The 13,525-nt window shown below is 44.7% G+C and overlaps 1 protein-coding gene across 1 annotated transcript in view; it reads right to left on the reverse strand.

The window, feature by feature from the left end:
* The window catches only part of BACE2 (beta-secretase 2), an 86,616-nt gene that overhangs the window by 43,243 nt on the left and 29,848 nt on the right, over positions 1-13,525 (reverse strand). The window contains exon 2 of the mRNA XM_027093251.1: positions 9,150-9,238. Within this exon, the coding sequence (XP_026949052.1) occupies positions 9,150-9,238 (89 nt within the window). The remainder of the gene's footprint in view (positions 1-9,149; positions 9,239-13,525) is intronic.

The raw sequence follows: 13,525 nt of genomic DNA on the forward strand, positions 1-13,525 counted from the left end.
AGAGATCACTGAAGAAATCAAAGAGGAAATAAAAAAATACCTAGAAACAACTGACAATGAAAACACGATGACCCAAAACCTATGGGATGCAGCAAAAGCTGATCTAAGAGGGAAGTTTATAGCAATACAATCCTACCTTAAGAAACAAGAAAAACCTCACATAAACAACCAAACGTTACACCTAAAGAAATTAGAGAAAGAAGAACAAAAAACCCCAAAGTTAGCAGAAGGAAAGAAATCATAAAGATCAGATCAGAAATAAATGAAAAAGAAATGAAGGAAACGATAGCAAATATCATTAAAACTAAAAGCTGGTTCTTTGAGAAGATAAACAAAATTGATAAACCATTAGCCAGACTCATCAAGAAAAAATGGGAGAAGACTCAAATCAATAGAATTAGAAATGAAAAAGGAGAAGTAACAACTGACACTACAGAAATACAAAGGATCATGAGAGATTACTACAAGCAACTTCATGCCAATAAAACGGACAAACTGGAAGAAATGGACAAATCGTTAGAAAAGCACAACCTTCCCAGACTGAACCAGGAAGAAATAGAAAATATAAACAGACCAATCACAAGCACTGAAATTGAGACTGTGATTAAAAATCTTCCAACAAACAAAAGCCCAGGACCAGATGGCTTGACAGGCGAAATCTATCAAACATTTAGAGAAGAGCTAACACGTATCCTTCTCAAACTCTTCCAAAATATAGCAGAGGGAGGAACACTCCCAAACTCATTCTACAAGTCCACCCTGATAACCAAAACCAGACATGTCACAAAAAAAGAGAAGTACAGGCCAATATCTCTGATGAACATATATGCAAAAATCCTCAACAAAATGCTAGCAAACAGAATCCAACAGCACATTAAACAGATCATACACCATGATCAAGTGGGGTTTATCCCAGGAATGCAAGGATTCTTCAATATATGCAAATCAATCAATGTGATACACCATATTAACAAACTGAAGGAGAAAAACCATACAATAATCTCAATAGATGCATAAAAAGCTTTCAACAGGGCTTCCCTGGTGGTGCAGTGGTTGAGAGTCCACCTGCCGATGCAGGGGACACGGGTTCGTGCCCCGGTCCGGGAAGATCCCATGTGCTGCGGAGCGCCTGGGCCCGTGAGCCATGGCCGCTGAGCCTGCGCGTCTGGAGCCTGTGCTCCACAACAGGAGAGGCCACAACAGTGAGAGGCCCGCATACCGCAAAAAAAAAAAAAAAAAAAAAGCTTTCAACAAAATTCAACACCCATTTATGATAAAATCTCTTCAGACAGGAGGCACAGAGGGGACTTACCTCAACATAATAAAGGCCATATATGACAAAACCACAGCCAACATCGTTCTCAATGGTGAAAAACTGAAACCATTTCCTCTAAGATCAGGAAGAAGACAAGGTTGCCCACTCTCGTCACTATTATTCAACATAGCTTTGGAAGTTTTAGTCACAGCAATCAGAGAAGAAAAAGAAATAAAAGGAATCAAAATCGGAAAATAAGAAGTAAAACAGTGTCTTCCCTGGTGGCGCAGTGGTTAAGAATTCGCCTGCCAGTGCAGGGGACATGGGTTCAAGCCCTGGTCTGGGAAGATGCCACATGTCGTGAAGCAACTAAGCCCGTGTGTCACAATGACTAAGCCTGCACTCTAGAGCCTGTGAGCCACAACTACTGAAGCCCACGTGCTGCAACTACTGAAGCCCGTGTGCCTAGAGCCTGTGCTCCGCAACAAAGAGAAGCTACCACAACGAGAAGCCCACGCACCGCAACGAAGAGTAGCCCCTGCTCACTGCAACTAGAGAAAGCCCACACGCAGCAACGAAGACCCAACACAGCCAAAAATAAATAAAAATAAATAAATTTAAAGAAGTAAAATTGTCACTGTTTGCAGATGACATGATACTATACATAGAGAATCCTAAAGATGCTACCAGAAAACTACTAGAGCTAATCAATGAATTTGGTAAAGTAGCAGGATACAAAATTAATGCACAGAAATCTCTGGCATTCCTATACACTAATGATGAAAAATCCTAAAGAGAAATTAAGGAAACACTCCCATTTACCACTGCAACAAAAAGAATAAAATATCTAGGAATAAACCTACCTAAGGAGACAAAAGACCTGTATGCAGAAAATTATAAGACACTGATGAAAGAAATTAAAGATGATACAAACAGATGGAGAGATATACCATGTTCTTGGATTGGAAGAATCAACAGTGTGAAAATGACTATACTGCCCAAAGCAATCTACAGATTCAATGCAATCCCTATCAAACTACCAATGGCATTTTTCATAGAACTAGAACAAAAAACTTCACACTTCGTATGGAAACACAAAAGACCCCGAATAGCCAAAGCAATCTTGGGAAAGAAAACCAGAGCTGGAGGAATCAGGCTCCCTGACTTCAGACCATACTACAAAGCTACAGTAATCAAGACAGTATGGTACTGGCACAAAAACTGAAATATAGGTCAATGGAACAGGATAGAAAGCCCAGAGATAAACTCATGCACATATGGTCACCTATTTTTGACAAAGGAGGCAAGGACATACCATGGAGAAAAGACAGCCTCTTCAATAAGTGGTGCTGGGAAAACTGGACAGCTACATGTAAAAGAATGAAATTAGAACACTGCCTAACACCATACACAAATATAAACTCAAAACGGATTGAAGACCTAAATGTAAGGCTAGACACTATAAAACCCTTAGAGGGAAATATAGGCAGAACACTCTATGACATAAATCACAGCAAGATCCTTTTCAACCCACCTCCTAGAGAAATGGAAGTAAAAACAAAAATAAACAAATGGGACCTAATGAAACTTACATGCTTTTGCACAGCAAAGGAAAACATAAACAAGACGAAAAGACAACCCTCAGAATGGCAGAAAATATTTGCAAACAAAGAAACTGACAAAGGATTAATCTCCAAAATATACAAGCAGTTCATGCAGCTCAATATCAAGAAAACAGACAACCCAATCCAAAAATGGGCAGAAGACCTAAATAGACATTTCTCCAAAGAAGATATACAGACTGCCAACAAACACATGAAAGAATGCTCAACATCACTAATCATTAGAGAAATGCAAATCAAAACTACAATGAGGTATCACCTCACACCCATCAGAATGGCCATCATCAAAAATCTACAACAACAAATGCTAGAGAAGATGTGGAGAAAAGGGAACCCTCTTGCACTGTTGGTGGGAATGTAAATTGACACAGCCACCGTGGAGAACAGTATGGAAATTCCTTAAAAACTACAAACAGAACTACCATACGACCCAGCAATCCCACCACTGGGCATATACCCTGAGAAAACCATAATTCAAAAGGAGTCATGTATTACAATGTTCACTGCAGCTCTATTTACAATAGCCAGGACATGGAAGCAACCTAAGTCTCCATCGACAGATGACTGGATAAAGAAGATGTGGCACATATATACAATGGACTATTAGCCATAAAAAGAAACAAAAGTGAGTTATTTGTAGTGAGGTGGATGGACCTAGAGTCTGTCATACAGAGTGAAGTAAGTCAGAAAGAGAAAAACAAATACTGTATGCTAACACATAAATATGGAATCTAAAAAAAAAAAAAAAAAAAAAAAATGGCTCTGAAGAACCTAGGGGCAGGACAGGAATAAAGATGGAGATGTAGAGAGTGGACTTGAGGACACGGGGAGGGGGGAGGGTAAGCTGGGACGAAGTGAGAGAGTGGCATGGACATATCTACACTACCAAAGGTAAAATAGATAGCTAGTGGGAAGCAGCCGCATGGCACAGGGAGATCAGCTCGGTGCTTTGTGACCACCTAGGGGGGTGGGATAGGGAGGGTGGGAGGGAGATGAAAGAGGGAGGAGATATGGGGATATATGTATACGTATAGCTGATTCACTTTGTTATACAGCAGAAACTAACACAACAATGTAAAGCAATTATACTCCAATAAAGATGTTAAAAAAAATTTTAATAGCCACATGTGACTAGTAGCTACCCTTGTAGAAAGCACAGTTCCAGATAATGTGAGAAAAAAGTAATTCTTAGCTCGTATTCACTGGGCCCCTCGAACTAAACCTAAACCTCAAAGAATAGAAACCCCATAGATGAATCATAAGCAATTCTGAGGGTCATTAATGTATAGTTTCCAGGAGCAGACTTTTTTAAAAAGTGCACTCCTCCATCTTTATGTTCTAACATCCCATCTCTTGGGCAGTAAAATGCTTTGGCTCTCAACTGTTCTGCATATTAATTAACTATGTGGAGAGCGAACCCTAGATTGACTGCTCCTTTGCAGTATCAATTCTGGGTGCACAGAAACAGCCATCCATGAAGGATGTGAGTAGCCAGGAAAAAGTCCACTCACAGCAATAAAATCACTTTGAACCAAATTCAGGGGACATTCTGCCTCTGATAAGAGTGTTCAGGGAATGCAGGACTGGAAAGTGAAATCAATCGAACTGACGAGAAAAGAACCACAGAACATTTTATTATTTTAAAGAAACCCAGAGAACATACAGTGAAAAGGTGAAAGGGCAGAATTCAAAAGAGTTGAATCCTGGGGTCGGCTCTGGTTCCCGCAAGCCACCCCACGCAGGGAATGCTGAGTCTCCTGGAAAACTCTGCCCAGAGACTTCCCCGGGGCTCTTCCACACATTTCACAGTTCTGGGTCTACCTTTGGGGATAGCTGGCCTGGACCGGGTGACCAGATACCCATTTTGCTCTTCTAAGGTCTGGAAGTGACCAGATCAGAGTAAACGGGGCCACTGACAGCCCAGGGACTTCCATCCATCCTGGAGCGTCATCAACGTCCTCGCCAATGGCAAATGCTTCAGGGCTCCAATATGGCAAGACCTCTCCTGGACAGGCAAGCAATGGGCAGGCTCAAGAAATTATCTAAATAATCAGGCAAAAATGTCTGTCATCAGCACATGGAAAGATGAGGCACTGGGTCTCAAGGCTCCAGCTCAGCCTCCTTAAGGAAATTAGCTGGTAATTTTCTAGTATCCCAATTCTACTTACAAGCATCAGTTGAGGACAAGAAATTGCTCTCTTGCCACAGTTACTCTGTGGGCTTCACCCCAGATGGAGTATAGGAGGAGGAAGCTTTTTAATGAAAATAGACTTAATTTCCTGAAAAGATTAGTATAAGGTCAGGGGGAATGAGTCTTTTGACTCTCTCATGAAGCCAATTGACTGGAGGCTATTTTACTCGCTAAAAAAGAAGTACATCTAAAAAAAATACATGACAGTCTTTTTGCTATATAGTAATTCATTGGAACATTCACCAACATGAAAAGAGGGCTTCTGGTGGGACAAAGCTACACAAATGACGAATGGTAACCTGATGTCTGATTCCACAAATCAAAGAGATCTTGTCAAAGTACCCCAAGTGAAATCTCCAATTACTGGGACATGTTTCAGGAAGCATTAAACCTGAATATCCAGAGACTGGGGGACTTGAATCAGAGGCTGACAAACCCAACCAGAAACCTTACTATAACCAAGAGAGATCAGAGGGACAAAGCAAATACAGAAACATCACAAGGCAGGGAGCTGCATCTCAGAAAAGAAACCTTTGTCAAAAATTGAGAAAGGACGTAGAACATTCCCTCGGCTTCCATCAAATACCATGGTGGAAGGTGTACCTTAGGCCCATTCTAAAGTTAGCTGAAAGCATCAGACAAATGAATCCTACACACTTTACTATGTAAATTATAGTTCATGTCTTTATAATGATAAATCTGTGTTGACATAAGCCTATGAGAAGCGCGGAGAAAAAAACAGAGGAAAGGAGAGAAAGAACGGTTACTATAAATTTAAGCAAGTATTTACCCTACAAAACACACGTGTTCGTAGGGATGCTGTTTAGGAAGAGAACTTGTCTAAAATTCAGAAATGTGATGTTTTACTTTTGATTCAGTTAGGAAGAAACCTGATAGCCCTATTGAAGAAGAGATCTCCTTAAAAGAAAGGCAGTACCAGGGCTAGGGGTCCAAAATGGGTCATGTTTTAAAGGTATTAAGTAAATGTCAACAATACTTGCAAATAAGGAAAGCAGGTGGAAGTCTGAATGACGGAGGTGCCAATGGGAGGAAGCTGACAGTGCAAGGGAGTCTGGGGCTTCTGAAAGCTGGCAGGTTCTGCTACGTCTCTCTTTATTTGCTCAGAAGGGAGAAGTAGATGAGAACCTTGAGTGCTCAGAAAGCTGGGAGGGAGCCCGGAATTCTTCTGTGGGATTAGCAGGAGGGCAGGCCTGCTGGGAGCTATGCACGTTCCCAGGAGTCTTCACATTAAATCAGGTTTGCGAAAGAGCCAGAGGAGCTCCACCTTTAAGTAGGAAAGACAAAAGCCATCTGCCAGCTGAACCCCAAACTGGCTAGCAGGAAGCTTAGAAGGATGTGTCCCACTGAAGGCTGAAAGAGAACCATGGTTCAACACAACCATGAACAAAGTCGAAGGCAAATGAGAAAGACAGCCCGTTGTCTACCATCGATTAAATACTGTACACTTATTGAATGACACTGTACACAGGATTTGTAATGTTGACTATTATTTACCCTTGTACATTTCCATAACTGCATCTGCATAGCAAAAGGGTAACCTGGTCGAAAGCACACTCTGACCTTTATTGACCCCTGGCTGCGCCACTTACCTACTGGGAAGGAAATACCCACCCGTGGTGTTAGATTTACACATTTAAATCTATAAAGTGGATACACACATGACCCGAACTTGGCTTTACTGTGCTGTACCGTTGCTGTATTGTATCATGTGTCCACAGACGCGTGATGGAAAACAAAATTGCTCTGGGGAGGAAAACTGTTAAAGATGTAACTGAGCTCCAGGGATGTCTGTTCTGTCTCTATGGCAGGCAGAGCCCCCAGTAGGCGTGGGGAAACGGCGTGAATGAGTAGACTAGGAAGAGCCTTGTAGTGGAAAAAACATAGAGCTGGGATTGCCTTGCCACCAGGATAAACATCTTTTACATAGTTTAACATACACTGCGTTTTCTAGGAATGCAACTACTGTGTAAATTGAGGAAGGTGATATTTTCAGGGGGAAACTTTACTAAGATTCTTCACCAATCTGGGAAATTCACATCACCAAACCAAGCTGCTCTGGGCGTCGGAGTCTATTTTAATCCGATTTGTCAGTCTGCACTGGGCGCTGCATGTCTGTGGGGATGCTCACAGCCTCAGGCACCCTCCAACTTCATGTGTATCCTACCCAGGGTGTTTACACATAGAGGTACTCATCACCTTCCTGTGAATTCCCTCCTTTTACCCCGCACCCCCAAACTCCTGCATATTGCATCAGTGCGTTTAGAATTACATATGAAGATGAGTCACACTACCTTTGCGTTTCAGTTCAGGGCATTACAAAGCGCTCACTCTATAGAGGGGGTGCCAGGGCTCAAGTTTGGGACCTCTTGTCCTAGAAGCCTGAACCTGGGCCAGTCTCTTGGTTCCTGGACCTCCTGGGCTACGTGAATAAAAATGAGAGGTTTGGACTGACTTCTGTTCGATGATGAAGTGGTTGAGGGGAGCGGGCTGTTTGGGGCAGAGGATTTAGACAAACCACAATTTGAGTGGGAAAGGGCAAAGGGCAGCCGGCGATCAAAAGTCAACCTCCTTCCCCTGGCTGCACACCCGCTGCCCCAATTTCCAGGCATCTGAGGTCACAGTAACAACTTCAGGGTACACATTAATCTTCACAAAGCAATCACAAGCCAGGAGTTTCATCCAGAATTTCAGTGATTAAAGGTTATCAACATGCTGAGTCATAAACTAAGCTACAGATTCCCTGAAGGAGGTGCCAACCAGCTATCACTGTAGCCCCAGGGGCCCATGTAGCACCAACTACCACTGCCTCCAGCTGGACACACAGGAGACCATAGCTCTTTGTACCATCAAAATGGAGACCAAGATGCACGGGCAGAAGAGAGATGAGCACTTCAGTATAACGTCTCCTGCCTTATTGACGCTGCCCGGGCTTTGCTGAACCTTCCCAGTTGTTACTTTCCCTCGTATGTTTCCTTCCTTTTTTTGCCCCCCCCAACTGAAGTTGGGGTTTATTCCCCAGAACCAAACACTGTGGGTAGGGAGAGTGAAAAAGGAAAGACACGAAGAAGATATGCAGCAGGGAAATGTGATATACCAGCTCACGACCCTAAAAAAGCAAACCACACGTCAGCTTACTCGCCTTATCTGTTTCGTTTAAATTCTAGGGTCACAAAAATAGATGTGAAATTAAAATGTGCACAGCATTAGGGCAGCAATAGATACCCGGGGGATAGTGACTCTGACTCCATGGGCCCCTTCAGAGATGAACAGTGACACGCACGAGTCCCAGCGCCTGGACACGCAGTCTGGTCTTATTCCAGAGACTTCTATCTGGGTTCCACACTTCCTTACAACCCTGCCCACAGCTGCTAGCTTGCAGCCTCAGGCCTGAGGGCTTTGTGCTCACAATACATCCTTTCCAATGAGTCATGGATTCCTCTTGTCAGAAACACCTCCTGGCACAGAAAGTGTTTCAGTGAACCACACCTTGACCCATGCCACCAATCTTCAGGGCGATGCAAAGGTGGCTTTCCAAGCAACGCCAGGCTGCTGCCCGGAACAGTCTCACACTCACCTCCAATGCCCCCTGCCCGGCTCAGGCGCACCTCCAAGTTAGGGCTAGAGGGGCCCAACAAACATCAAAGGGTCACCTCCCTGCGACTCAGGTCTGACTACAAAACTGCTGTCTGACTGAGTTTCTATAAAGTGGCGCTCATGAGAACACACCCAGGTTATTAGGAGAACCCTCCTGTGGAGTCATCTGGAATGGAGGTTTACATGTATGTACGCACATACGCGTGCCACACCTGCACACCACACACAGATATACACACCACCATGTGCACGTACACACAGGTACCTCCACACACACAAATACATACATATATACAGACCACTGTATGCACATACACACAAATAGATACATACATACACAGATACATACATGAATATATCCCCCTCAGAATGAAACAGCGTTTTGGTGACTTTCTCCCAGTGTGTTCTGAAGTGTTCATGCGGTGCTCCCAAGCCCGGCCGTGCGAGGCACGGACCCATCACTCACCTCTCCGTGTCAAAGTATGAGTCGACGTAGGGATGAGGGGCCCCGGCCACGGCGAAGTTGCTGCTTCCAGTGTCAACAAGTATCTGCAGCTTTTATTTTTAAAGGAAAAACAGAGAAACCATCAGGTTACTTGAATAAGGCAACACTCTTGACTACTTCTTTTAAAAATTAAGTACCAAGAACAATGTATTACTTGGAAAAAACTTACATCGATTAGAAATATCTTTAAAAAGCTGTTAGAAAACTGAACCCTGAACACAGTCTGTCGTGAAGCTCGCATGGGCGAGGTGGAATCAGTTTAGCCTCAGAGAGGCACTCAACCTTAAACGAAGGTAAATTCAGTGGAATAAGTGGGATTTTTCCTTTTTCAGCTGCTGGCACCTGGTAACCAGGCAGAGCCCTTTCTCACCCTGGGCTCTTGGCCGGGTTTGTCACTTGGCTGGGGTAGCCCTCCTCCTGCCTTTCCAATCTCACTTGGAAATCCTGATTCACCCCCTCCTCTCCCTCCACACGTCCAGGATGCTTTCCCAGACTCGTCCTGGCACTGGGCATCCCTCATCTCTGCTGCATTGCACCTAGGAACACCTGTCAGAGGTACCACTTTTTTTTTTTTTTTTTTTTTTAGTTTTAACGAGCTAGCATTTACACACAAATAAAAACAGAAGATCTTGGATTTTCCACTGGTGCGCTCTGGCATGGTGTTCTCCCAAACCAAGATACAGGAATTCCTCTTATTCCCCGAAGGTCCCTTTCTGCCCCTTTCCAGTCAATCCCTCCTGTTTCTCAGAGGCAACCACTTTCTGAATCCTATTACCAGGGATTGAGTTCACCGGTTCCTGGACGTTATATAAATGGAATCATGTGGAGTTTTTGTCAGGGGAGCGAGAGGAAGGTCCAGCTTCTTCTGCTCAACATGTTTTGGGGCTTCTCGCACTGAATAGAGAGACGATAAATGCCCCTTTGTGCCTCGTAACTCTGGGAAATGAATTCTCTTAATTCCGTTTACGAACACAGTCACTAGAAAAGCTGCAGGGCCTCACGACAGAGGCTTCGGAAAGATTTCAGACAGAACGCAATTAAAAAAGTATATTATCTTGTTCTCCATTCAAATATTTGATGTTCAACAGCCCGATCTCCCAAGCCACAACCTGGATTGGAATGGGCTTCACCTGAATTTCACATAAACATTCCAAGGGCACCAATTAAATCTGCATGAACTTGGATTCTACAGGAGGGGAAATGGGGATGCCGAGGAATCGTCGCGTGTACCACCGAACAGTTGGTAACAAGGAAAATTAGGTGGAGATCTGTCTGCAGGTCCATGGGGCTGGGCCAGATAGTCCTACCAGGCAGAGTTCTCCCTTTCTTGCTGCTTCTAAATGCTCTGATTTTCAGTGGGCACTCATATCAGAATCTCTGCATGTTTTTTTTCTGTTTTGTTTTGTTTTTTTTTTGCGGTACGCGGGCCTCTCACTGCTGTGGTCTCTCCCGTTGTGGAGCACAGGCTCCGGATGGCTCACGGGCCCAGCCGCTCCACTGCATGTGGGATCTTCCCGGACCGGGGCACGAACCCGTGTCCCCTGCATCGGCAGGCGGACTCTCAACCACTGCGCCACCAGGGAAGCCCTCTGCATGTTTTTAAAAATACCTCCTTAACTTCAATTCTTTTAAGAGATGGGTTTATCTCATTTACATCCAATTATACACATTTTTCTTAATCCTATCACTTCCTCTGTCACATTTTCTGTTTTAATCCTGCCCTTCAGGATTTTTATGGAGGCCTCATCTGTAGCGATGAATGATTAAATCATTAGCCACTGGTGACTGATTCAACCTCCAACCCGTCTCCCCTCCCTGGAAATGAGGCTGAAAGTTGCAACTCTCTACTCTCAGGGTTGGTTCCCATCCTTCAGGGCTTTCCAACAGCCAGCTGACTGACGTGACGCAGGTGCGGTTGGAAGGGACTTGTTATGAGAAACAAAAGACACCTTTATCACCCTTATCACCCAGGAAGTCCCAAGGGTTTCAGGAGCCCTGAGCCAGGAACTCGGACAAAGACCAAATACATATTTCTTTGTATAAATGTGTTTCTTCATATAAATCACAATATCACATATGGACAGTGGGAACTCAGCAAGGGCCGGAGCCTCACCCATCATTGGAATAAAGCTCACTCTGTCCTCACAGCAGACATAGTCCAAGCTGACCTAATAATATATGTAACTCACATGGCCTTGCGTCTTCAGTGCCATCTCCATGTCCTGGATTTAAAAGGTTCCTGAAGGCAAGATGAGCTTTTAAAGTTGCTCTGGTGAAAGTAGTAGAGAGATGAAGAAGAAAGGAAAAGAAACCCAAAAGCCCAGAATTCCAGGCTCACGGCAGCCATGAAAGCAGGCCGTTTTTACAAGCCTTTCCTGGGTCTCACTGGCAAACACGCACCCAACAGCCCAGCAGGATGCCTGTGGAAAGGGCAGGCCACCTGACAGCCGATTCCCAGGCTGGCATTCCACATCCACACACGATGCTCCTGCAAAACCAGCCCCAGGCAGAGCAGACACAGGACCGCTGTCCTGGGCATAATGGCCCCATTCCCTGCAGACATTTCAGTCTGCTCTCCTGGGTGTGGAATCCCACCTACAGCCTCCGCATCACACATCAGAACCAAGTCCTCTTATACACTCCCGTCCTCACTTCTGCCACGCTGCACGTTACCCCTCCTCGCAGAGGCAGGCGACACAAAACAGAAAGTCACACCCAAACATAGACGGCGTTATTTTACACAGAAGACTCCTAATGGCCAGGCGTTCGTCCCCAGCTGTTTAAGCACAAGACAGCTTTCAAGAAAATTCAATTTGCAGTCACGGCTCGACCAAGTTGGTCACCACCTCGGCCGTTCCTGGAGGATAAGATTTGAGGCGAGAGACGGCCCAGATAAATGAGGCAGCCACAAAGCCAGGGAAGGAATGGATTTCTAGAGAGCAGTAAATGCTCTGAGTTGGGCTTCAAGTAATGCTTCTGAGCTGCCCACACCTTTTTTCTGTGCGATGACCTGGAAACGGACTTTTCTCACATTGACTTCTCGCGCCAGGGCCATGATTTTGCCTTTGCAAGTCCTAGTCTCAACTGCAAAGGAAAAAAAAAAAAAAAGTCGCTTGCCCTATAAATTTTGCAGCATCCACCCTGAAACCACTGACAGGCAAAGGCTCAGGGTGCAGAAGTCTTCTGGATGCCTCACCCCTACTCCACTCGCTGCACATGCCCTGCTGCGTCCTTATCCCGGGAACTTCCAACATCACTTCCCGTCTCCTTGGGTTCAGCTCCAAGTACACACAACAGTCTAACCACAGAGCCTGTCGCTCAGCCCCATAAAGGGACACTGAAAATACATACAAAATCGGGATATGCTTTGCACTTTCGAAGCACAACTGAAAATGATTCAGAAGTGTGTAAGAAACATCATTCCTGCTTTACAACAAGAAATGCAGAAAGGCTGTTGAGAGCTGCAAGTCCCCGCTTCCTGCCCTACACTAAGCAGCCTCCTGTAGAACCCACGTGCCATTTCTTCCAGAATTTAGGAACGCAGACAAAAATCTGTCTCCACAAGGAGCAAGCGTCCTGTGTTCTGATGGTCACCGGCTTTTCACTGCTCCCATCTTTCTGCCAACCTCAGGGCTCTTTTATGGAAGAAGCAGGTCCCCACCGTGCATCATTTTCACACTGGAGCCTGTCTTCTCCAGAGAACATCCAAGCACAGGGCACCCCCATGCAAGTGGGGCCCACGTGAGGCTCACCAGCCTTTCTCCATCCAGCACCTTGGACAGTGCCCAGGGCGACCTAGGTGCTCAATGAACAGCTGTTGAATGAATGAAAAAGTGGGGGACTGAGAGACTTCCACCGAATGGAGATGACCACATGTAAAAGAGATAGCTAGTGGGAAGCAGCCGCATAGCACAGGGAGATCAGCTCGGTGCTTTCTGACCACCTAGAGGGGTGGGACAGGGAGGGTGGGAGGGAGACGCAAGAGGGAGGAGATATGGGGATGTATGTATATGTATAGCTGATTCACTTTGTTATACAGCAGAAACTAACACACCATTGTAAAGCAATTATACTCCAATAAAGATGTTAAAAATAAACAAATAAATATAGGAAAAATGCACATTCCAGACAAACGGAATGTGTTTATTGACTTATAAAAGCAACCTGCATTACGCACTGACCAATTCTACACAAAATGTGGAGAGGGCAAAAGATCTCAGATGACCTTTTCCAGAAGAAGGTGTGAAAATCCCATTACCCTCTAAGTGAAGACTTTCTTCTTTGCAGGATGCTTCTTTGACAATATTCCCCAGTTTTAGCAGCCCCACTCAAACTTG

The sequence above is a fragment of the Aethalodelphis obliquidens genome, unplaced genomic scaffold (assembly GCF_003676395.1).
Source record: "Aethalodelphis obliquidens isolate GAN/ISIS:26980383/991018 unplaced genomic scaffold, ASM367639v1 scaffold1, whole genome shotgun sequence".
NCBI classification, from domain to species: Eukaryota; Metazoa; Chordata; class Mammalia; order Artiodactyla; family Delphinidae; genus Aethalodelphis; species Aethalodelphis obliquidens.